Consider the following 10,675-nt stretch of genomic DNA (forward strand, 5'->3'; position numbering starts at 1 on the left):
TAATACGTTTATTGTACTTCAACAAAATCATATAGATTGTAAACCATAGTTTACTAGGCGATAGGTCTGGAATGGATAAATACTACTTAGAATAGATGCTCAAGCAAAAAAGAGACATCAATTATCATGCATAAATCATAAGACAGACCAATTTTAAACAAAAGAAAACAAATATAAGAACAGTTTCGACTCAACAGCAATCACCACACTGAATACAGAAAGACACATTTGATGGGCAATATGTTTTATAAACTATCAGTGCAATGACACTGACTAATGGACTGCCAGTGTAAGTTTTAGTGCCTTTGGTGGATTTCAGATGACTTTTGTTGGATTTTAGAGTTCTATTAGTAGACTCTACTGTGCTTTTAGTGTATTTCATGAATGATGTACTCATCTATCTATCTATCTATCTATCTATCTATCTATCTATCTATCTATCTATCTATCTATCTATCTATCTATCTATCTATCTATCTATCTATCTATCTATCTATCTATCTATCTATCTATCTATCTATCTATCTATCTATCCATCCACCTATCTCTCTCGACACAACGTGAATAATCTTAATATGACAGTTTAATAGCAATAGTAATATTCTTAGCAAGATTTAGGGTGTGCATGTTATTAAACAAGATGGATTATGTAAAACAAGTGTTTTGTGAACGGCTGAATAATATGTGTTCATCTAAAATAAAACATTTGTATGGAAGTGAAATATATTTCCGTTGGAGGAGAAAACACATTTTTCATTGCATTGTGAGAACACAATAGGAAGAATAAAGGCAAATGTATTATTCTGAGAGAATATGTTTGAAGTCATGTTGCCACAGAATGGATTAAATAGACTATCTCCACACCTCCTTGAGGAATCAGTGTGTGTTAGTTTGATATTAAAATTGCACACTTCAGCCGGACGTTTCCAGATTTTTTTTTTATTTTGGCTTCTCTGACTCTGTGTTTCTGCGTGTAACTTGACGCATCCCATGCTGGAGCAGGACAAAGCTGGGCTCCCGCCTCCTCCTCCTCCTCCTCCTCCTCCTCCTCCTCCTCCTCCTCCTCCTCCTCCTCCTCCTCCCAACATCAGCACCAGAGGTTCATGGAGGAGAGCCAGCGGCGGAATGTGCTGCTATGCAGAATTCACAGTGGTCTCATGTTTTCCGGAGGCACAGTCCCACATCGCAAATCAACTCTGTGCAAGTCAATTCTCGAACGGGCGCTGAGGAAATCGAGCTGTGTAATTGTTGTGTGGCTTTTTTAACCTGCATTTAAAAAGCAGAGCCTCTATAGATAAACTGCATTTTGTGCCAAATGCGCACTGAGGATATAGTGTCTTGCCTTCAGAGAGGGATGTTCTGGTGGCTGCGGTGGGATGGCTGGATGTTTGATCGTGATCCTCCCTGTCGTTTCCCTTTTTATTTGATCTGCTCTCATTGATCTCTCTCATCATTAGATGGTGCATTAGCTTCAGCCTTATTTCCCAGGGTGGCTGCTGCACTCCACCGTGGCCCGAGATGGTGCTGGTGTTGGTGGGGGTGGAGGGCAGCGCTCATCGTGATGAATGGGGATTCCCTGAATGAAAACCGAGCACTCACTGTGATGTCATGCTCAGCTTACATTCCGTTTTCTTTTCAATACAAGTGTTCAGTAATGTGGTGCACTGGGTGTTTCTGAGCAACATCAGTGAGGAATCTTCTCTTTCCTGGTGGCAAAGCTTTGCCATTCCCTTATTCTTGGCATGCTTCTTGCTGATGTCCGAAGAAGAAGAAGAAGAAGAAGAAGAAGAAGAAGAAGAAGAAGAAGAAGAAGAAGAAGAAGAAGAAGAAGAAGAAGAAGAAGAAGAAGAAGAAGAAGAAGAAGAAGAAGAAGAAGAAGAAGAAGAAGAAGAAGAAGAAGAAGAAGAAGCAGCGCAGCTTGTGTTTATGAGTCCCTGATGAAGACGCAAACACTGCTGAGACTTGGAGGCACGAGTTGGGTTGATGCAGATGGATAGCTGTGGCTAAAGCTCCACCTTGTGGAAGGGCAATGGATCTGCAATTCCCTGAGTGAAAGTAATGACATTGAATTGTTTGGAACGATGTACTGACTAATTTAGTCAACACTGAAAATGCAACAGTGGCCATGTTGAATCAGGGGGACACTTATTTGGAGTTTGTTATCCTTTTGTCCATCTCTATTGTCCATGTATCCATTATTCAAGATGAAAATAAATAAAGAAACAAATAAATAAATAAATAAAGGCGTTTAAATAAGAACCACACTGGTCATAAAGAAAGAGAAGACACAATCAGTGAACATTTAGACAAGAATGTCACCTTGCTGTAATGTTTTCCATGTCGTCAACATCAGTGTGTCACTGTTTGGGCCCGACGCTTGAGCCGGGAGACAGCAAGCATCTTTTAGGAAATTAAACCATGGGAACATTTAAAAACAAAATCCAACAGATCCATCTATCTTCTATACCCACTTTATCCTGAGAGTCACGGGGAGCTGGAGCCAATCCCAGCCGAATATATTGACCTATTGATCGAGGTAGCCTGGGCCGGCTGCCTGCACATCAGAGGGCAGATACACACACAGATGTGTGTGTCTGCTGACATTGTGCTTCCAGTAATATTTTGACAAACTGTGGTAATATAACACAAATGCAGAAATAATAGAGTGCAGTAAAAAAAAAAACAACAACAATCTGAATGTAACCCGGGTGAAATAAATGAGATTTTAACAGTGAAAAGTTCTCAAATCAGGTTTTATTGTGGTCACCTCAAAGAAAGAGAAGGACAGTGTGAAAGGGAATAGCTAATTCAATTTCCCAATTTATTAGGCAGTTGCAGTTTTATTGCGTGTTTCACACGCCCGGGAGAATCCGTCTGTGTAGGTCAGGACGTGGAGCGGCGACCATGTGGCTCAAGGGGAGAATTCATTACAGAAAGTTGTGCTTCACCATCTCAGTATTAAAACATGCCCTTATACTTGCTCTTGTCCTCTTGGTTCTTCTCCTCCATGCGCATATTGAGCACAGCCAGGTCCTTTTTCACGGCCTTCTTCATGCCGGGGTCCAGGTCCAGCACCCTGCTGAAGTCCTGCCGGGCCTCGGCCTCGTTCCACACCTCCATGTGGGCTTTTCCTCGCAGGTAGAAGGCCTTCACTACACCTGCAGGACAAAAACAACACAGATGAGCTTCACGTCTTCCCGCTCATCAAACCATCTTCCCACCAATCATCAAACAAATGATTTTCAGCTTTGTGGTGTCTATGTCTCCATCCGTCACAGCAGAGTGTATCAGTGACAAACCTGGGTGGTGATTGACGATGTCGCTGGTGTGCTCGATGACCTCGTAGTACTCCTCCATGCGGAGCAGACACTGGCAGTAATTAAGTGTTAACGTGGTGGCCATCTTCTCCAGCTTCATCCACCGGACGTCCCATGACTTCTCCTGAAGAGGGAAACAGAAACTTTGATAAGATTTAATCGTTCCATTAAGATTTAGGACCATCTTAATGGAGTGGTGCATTTCTGTAAAAGGTGTCGATTTATTAAACAATAAAGATAAGACATGAAAACAATTTAAATCACATTCAAGATTAAAAGATTAAATCGGCATATTTGCAAAATACAAAGAAATGAAGTAAAAATAACAATTACTAATGGTGTTGGTTATGACAGAAAACTCTGAAATGAGTGAGAGTACCCTGTATAGTCATTTTGTTTGTTGTTTGTTTTTAATGGTTAGGTTAAATGATTAGGTTAAACGTATTGTTTGATAAGGAGCAGTTTACATACCGGTAGTTTTTTTTTTCTTATATCTGCTTTGTGTCGTTCAGACGTTTGGACTTGTTTGTTCTTGTATTGTTTTGTTTGTTTTTGTTTCTTTTAACTAAACTAAACTAAACTAAACTAAACTAAACTAAACTAAACTAAACTAAACTAAAGTTGCTTGTGAGGTGCTTTTAACAATCAATATCTGGCAAGTCTTTATATCAGGCTTGCAACTACTGTAACTCCTGTATTAAGCTCAACGTTTGTTTACCATTTTAATGTAGCTCCATTACACTTATAATCAATTCTTCTTTAAAAGTATGAGTTTTAATGTCATAATAGTTTTATCCTCCGCTTAATTAATAATTTTTTTCTAAATCAGGATTTCTTCCAAAAATTAAAACCTTCCTTGACCCTCACATTGTAGATCTAATCACCTTTGTCTGGACATTCTTGAGGCAGATGATGGCCTCCTTGTACTTCAGGGTGGCCTCCTGGTAACGGCCCTGCTTGTAGAATTTGTTCCCCTGGCCGTGAAGCACAGGAACCGCCTTCAGCCGCTCCTCGTCGCTCAGGGCCCAAGACTCCCTGTTGTACTCACTGGGCTGCTGCACCTGACACACACACACACACACACAGTTTTCAGATTTACATTAATTAACTATACAGAACACTTTTGTAGCCGGACCTGAATTCACTCCATCGACTTGACATGTCCAGGATTGTTAAACACAACATTTATCTATCCTCAGTCAGAAAGAAAAATGACAGATTGATTTATTTCTTTACGCTGACTTGTCTTGACACATAAGACTCGCCTCGCTCTGAAACAGATGTGCTTCCTAAACTTTGGCTCGTGGGTGGAATCCGCTTGCCAGCGAAGTTTTCGCTTCACGTCTTCCTCACCTTGAGCAGCTCCAGGACGAAGTAGAGAGGCTTGGGCTCCTTCATCAGCTCGTCAAGGTCGTCGTAGCCCAGGCTGTGGTAGGCAAACATGTTGGCCATGCCGCAGGTGTGGATGTGCCAGTCGACCGGGTCTTTGCCCTCGGCGATGCGTCGCATGCTCTTTGACACAAGCGGATAAACACCAGTGTGCTGGAGAGAAGTGAGAGGAATCCAAGAGGATAGAGTGCAACCAGTATGCAATGGATGCAAAACAAAAAGATTCATTTTAATTATCCCAATGCATGATTTTGATTGTAATTATTTGAGTGGGTAGAATAGCTGAAGCTCCAAGTGTATGCTCTGAAGTGAGAAGAGTATATAACCCACAGTGCCACTGTACACAGATTGTGGCCCCGCTATTGATATTTGGGTGTGCCAAATTTACCCCTTCCCCCCCATCAGAAATTTACATTAAAAATAAATTAAATAGCATTGTTTTTAACCATCGTATTGGATTTAGAAGATAACATGTATTCCAATTTACACGCTTCACAAATTGCAAATAAATACGAATTGTGTAAATGAGTAAATAAACAATGATCATAGTAATTACAATGAACATCAATCACTTTAAATGACCACAAAGTTTGCGCACAACAAAGATTCTTAAGCTACATTTACAATAACAATGGCAATAACTAGATGAAAATTCTGTATAAAATACATATTTGCAAACTATTTATAAGAAATAATTTTGCAAGTCGCTTGGATTTTTCTGTGTGTGTGTGTGTGTGTGTGTGTGTGTGTGTGTGTGTGTGTGCGTGTGTGTGTGTGTGTGTGTGTTCAGAAGAGAGAGAACCAGCGGCCTGAGATATGTCATATGAGAGTATCGCCCAACTAAGTAACTAAGTAACATGTTACCGGCATCACTGTTATTAGTAATCACTTTTGGTATCATAATAATATTGAAGTTCAATTTTCCCACTCTATGTTTTGGCGCCCCCCGGAGGCCACGGCATCCTTGTTATTTACCCACATAGCCTAATGCGACCTGCTGTTAAAAACAGCTACAGTTATTGGGCAACCACTTTTGTTTTTCATGTTGTAACTGTGTTTTATTTCTAATCCAACCTTTGTAATTGTTGAGAGTACCAAAGGTTGTGGTTATGGAGACGACCAGAAAGGCTGAAACAGAAATCTCTTCTAAATATTGAAATATTTATACTTATTGGAGGTGAATGAACTATTTCACTGTATTGTCCGTTTACTTTTCTCCATCCTGATTTCATTTAGCAATATTACATTTTCTCTTTATGGTGTAACTTTACTTCTGTTAATAATAAGCTGACATGTCACATTAGTCACATTTTTCTATTGAACATCTCATTTTTAATAGAGATATTGAACAGGAAGCAGCTGAATATTTTACTATTCAGCATTGTCAGTTTTCACAAAGTGCAACATTTATTTAATTTATTGAAATAAAAAAAACATACAGAAACATCACTAATCCCACGTGGAAGTATAAAATAGGATCGAAATTGTGTTATATTGCTTAAATTGATGAAAGGAACAAAATATAGATGATATTTCAACTTCAGGATTGATTAAAATTCACGCTGTATTGGAAGTAGTGATGTTTTGGAATAACTCTAGACAGCGATCAGGCATTTCGTGGCTCTCAGACTGTCAAGTAATGAAACGTTGACCAAAATGGAACATTCAGTGGATAAAATCTGAATGAAAATGTTGAAAACGTAAGACTCAGTGATAGTGCAGGACATTTCCAGTGGAGAGCGGGTTGCCGCCGTGTTGTTCAGGGTGAAATAAATTCACTAAGCCCCATCAAATCTAATCAGAGTGGAGGAGAGTCAGTCGCGCTGACTCAGCAGTCGTCAGAGCCGATTAGGGAAAAGTGAGGCTGCTGCAGATTAATGACAGTGTGCCTCAACCCATCTGTCTCTGACAGTGTGCCATGCACACACACACACACACACACACACACACACACACACACACACACACACACACACACACACACACACACACACACACACACACACACACACACACACACACACACACACACACACAAACACTGAGTTTTTGATAACATACACATGCAAGATAGGCACACATTCTGAGGCAGTGTGTTTGCTCTTTAATATTGGAGTATATAAACTTAATTTGATGTGTGGTTTGACTGTTCAACAAAAAAGCTCTGTTGTGACAGTTTACTTCCACAAAGCTGTTAAAACCTCAGCATTTGTTAGTGTTTTTAATGTTATGGCACACTTCATTTGAATGTTATTTTGTCAATCTTTTGTGTGGTGAAAAATATTAAAAATGGCTTTCATGAAATTGCCCCATAGCTTAACATCGCTGCAAACTGCAATCTCAGAAATAAAAATGGAGCTTAATTGTTCACTTTTTGAGTTGAAACTGAATTTTACGATCATTTTACAGGCATTTACAGCAGAATTTACAGTGGAAAAAAATAAAGTGTGCCTGGGATAGCAATCTTTGTGCCTTGCCTCTTAAAGAGGCAGGCACACCGAATCAATTTATACAGTGTTGGTGTATAACTCCTGGTACATGTCGCATTGTAAGATTGGTTTTGTAACTGGGAGCGATTTCAATTTGAAATGATCACTGAAAATATGCACAACCTTGATTTAAACACATGCTTGTAGTTTTAATCCCCAGCTTGGGTTCGTGAAAATGTAAGCTGCTGTGACAGCAGTGCAGCTCGCAGTGGGTTCAAATATGTTCTGGGGCCTTCCTGTGGGGTTTGCATGTTCTCCCCATGTACAGGTGGGTTTCCTTCCACCGTCCCTGAGCAAGACCCTTGGCCCCCATGAGTGCTGCCCTGTGTGGCCGCTGCCAATGGGTTAACTCAGGAAGGGATTTCCCCTCTGGGCATTAATACATTTTATTAAGAATTAGTAGGAAGTCCATGCTTTAAAAACAAAAAAGTCTGCAAGAGATTTTTTTTTTAAACAAACTTGATTCATGCTTAGATATAAGATAATATTTAATGTGCTCATCTTACAAAGCATCATTTTGTTACTGACCAAACAGTGAACCTTCATCATTTCATGATTATTTGTCGTAAATCGGTGCATTTGAAAGGGAGATGTGCCTCCTCTGATTGGAAGCAGCATTTCTGACGTCCACATCTGTAGTGTGACTGTCTGAAGCACAGAGTCAGACTTTACAAAGTGAATGTGGACACTTCCAAAAAAATGTCATCCAATTTGCCTCAAAAACAAAGGAATTGAACATTGTGGTGGGTTTTGTTTTGCACTCACAGTGGTGTCACACCAGAACTCGGCCACCTCGCCGATCCTCATGGAGGCCAGCAGACACTCCCAGATCTCCAGCTTGAACATGTTGCCAATCACAATCTCCATGGGCGTCCCCACCACTTTGCTGTCGTCTATGACGGTGCGTTCATCGTCACACAGCTGAGTGCGGAAGTGGAAAGTCACCTAAAAACAAGGAAAAACACAGATAAAGATCACATGAGTCTAATGAGAGAATGTGCTCACATCTGTCACGACCTGTGGCCCGGATGGATTTGTTTTCTTCCAATTACCACGTTACGGCTCCAACACTCATCTGGAGTATTTTAGTGTAGAAATATGGCGTCTGTTGCGAATTTGTCCGTTTTATATTGGGAGGTTGTATGCTGCGAATGAGGATCCAAATCAAATGTTATCCAGAAACTTAAAAGATAATACCCCCGATGCAAGAATTTCTCAGGATGAAAATGGAATGCAACAAGAAAGCGAACGCTTATCCAGCTAACATCAGTCTTAACTCAGATCTTATGTCATAAGCTTCACATGTGCTCCACAGAAAGAGAGAGGAAGCACATGCCAACGCTTCTTGGTTTTATAATATCCAGGAAAAGTGAAATAGAAAAGAAACATGTGCATCCTGTTGGGCAAAAAAAAACATTTATTCTTTAAGAAGCTTTTCATGCATTTTTATATTAACCCATACAAACAAATCCAGACTGAGAGATTTTATGAAGTCACGATGCCACACTGCTGACTAGTGATGACTGAATTATACATGTAATACATTTTATTCATACTGTCTTGTTACAGTAAAAGCAGGGTTAAAAAGCATTTTAAAGTTTATAGTAAAAACAAAATTTGAAGTATAGATAAAAGGTCATTATATAAAAATAATGAACATGGGAAAGATAACAAGAAACATCATATGTAAAAGTGTATATTACTGTAAAAGTGACTTCAATGTGATATTAGTACAGATAGATAGATAGATAGATAGATAGATAGATAGATAGATAGATAGATAGATAGACAGACAGACAGACAGACAGACAGACAGACAGACAGATATATATAAATATATATATATATATATATGGATAGATAGATAGATAGATAGATAGATAGATAGATAGATAGATAGATAGATAGATAGATAGATAGAGCACACATGAATGAAACTTTGTTGCAAATGGCTCAGATAGAAACACTTAAGTTACTTAATTTACATAAAAGTGTCTGAAAATGAAACAGTAAAAAGTATATATTTTAAGTGATTAGATGCCAAGATGCATAAGAACATTGTAATGATTGCGCTGGACTACTACAGAATAAACAATGTCTCATCAAGTTTTTAATTTCAAGTGTTGGAAAATATAATGCACATTCAGTTTCAAAAGGTATTGTTTCAATAGTCTCTGTGAGGTTGACATTTATTATGAGTAGTGGATTACATATCTACGGTGGATTAAGACTGATGAACTGCACGTCTTCTATCGCCCTCTGCTGGCTGGCACGGGAAACTACAGTCTCTCCACTGCCTCTGGTTCAGTCACTGGAGTTTTAAATTGAGCACATTACAGTAAATGAAACAGGAAATGATGCTTTCATACACGTTGAAGTCTTCCCCACGAAGCACTGCAAGTCTTAGGCACGATGTAAAGTTTTTAGTATACTCGTTCAGTTAGTGAACACACCATGATCACTGTAATAGAAATGTCTAAATGTCCTTTTGAGGTATAATTAGATCAACTCAATACGTATCACTTATTAAGCATCTAGACATAATTCCTTTATTTAGTAAGCAATATTTCATCCTTCGCCTCTGGACAAATGTATTCTAACAAATCAAACTAGTAACGAAAGACAAATGATGTGGAAGCATAATTCTACTTTATTAAATTGTATTCAGCAGTCTCAGTTGTGTTTATGTGGAAAGTCTGAGAAGTGGGTCATCCAATAACCCTTCAATTGTGTTTTTTCCTCTTATTTTGCTCTTAATTCATAAAAATAAAATACAATCAGAAAATAGTGATAAAACGGTTTTACTCCAGAATGTCTCATTAATAATTTTCACATTGTTCTTTCTTGGCATACCACCGTGTGTAAATGTGTGAATGTGTAAATGAAGGAGGCGTACAGTACCTTTGCCCCAGTGATGAATTTAGGAATATCCCCGGTGCCTCCATGCAGGATGGTTTTCTTTATTCCCTCCGTTCCCAGCAGCATCGCATCCTGCATATCTGACATGTCTTATTCTGTCAAACCTGATCAAAATGTAATTCAGAACATGTATTTTATGAACAAGTCTGTGATGCATGGGGGGGCCACACGCATGTAAAAAGTGTGTGGATGATTGTGGAGGATTAGGGAAGGCGGAGATAATGAGATTAGAAACTTCTCCTCCCGTCCCTCATGTCTCTGAGGTCTCTTATGTTACATCCCTGACTCAGGTGGTACAACTGACCATCAACACCTTTCCTGGAAACTTCCAGAAAGCAGAGAAGAACCCAGAGGCCGACCGAGAAAAAATGGATGTACAATCAAAACTAATTATAGCTTAGAACCCACATCCCTGGCCAAGATTGCAGCAGCACCAAGTTACAAGTCCATTTAAAGAAACAATACAAAACACATATGTTATAAAATATACAGCAATAAGGCCTACATTGGCTCATAAGGAAAGCATGATTCCATCATAGCTTATTAATACCTACAGTTCAA

At 39.2% G+C, this 10,675-nt stretch overlaps 1 protein-coding gene across 1 annotated transcript; it reads right to left on the reverse strand.

Annotated features, from left to right (window-relative positions):
* Positions 1-2,958: 2,958 nt before the first annotated feature.
* aipl1 (aryl hydrocarbon receptor interacting protein-like 1) lies at positions 2,959-10,201 on the reverse strand (the record flags this gene model as incomplete). Its single annotated transcript, XM_080504296.1, has 6 exons — positions 2,959-3,158; positions 3,300-3,441; positions 4,202-4,378; positions 4,671-4,859; positions 7,961-8,140; positions 10,097-10,201. The coding sequence occupies 6 exons, from the start codon at positions 10,199-10,201 to the stop codon at positions 2,959-2,961; spliced, it is 993 nt and encodes a 330-aa protein (XP_080360422.1).
* Positions 10,202-10,675: the final 474 nt, after the last annotated feature.

This window comes from Blennius ocellaris, assembly GCF_963422515.1.
Source record: "Blennius ocellaris genome assembly, chromosome: 2".
Lineage (NCBI taxonomy): Eukaryota > Metazoa > Chordata > Actinopteri > Blenniiformes > Blenniidae > Blennius > Blennius ocellaris.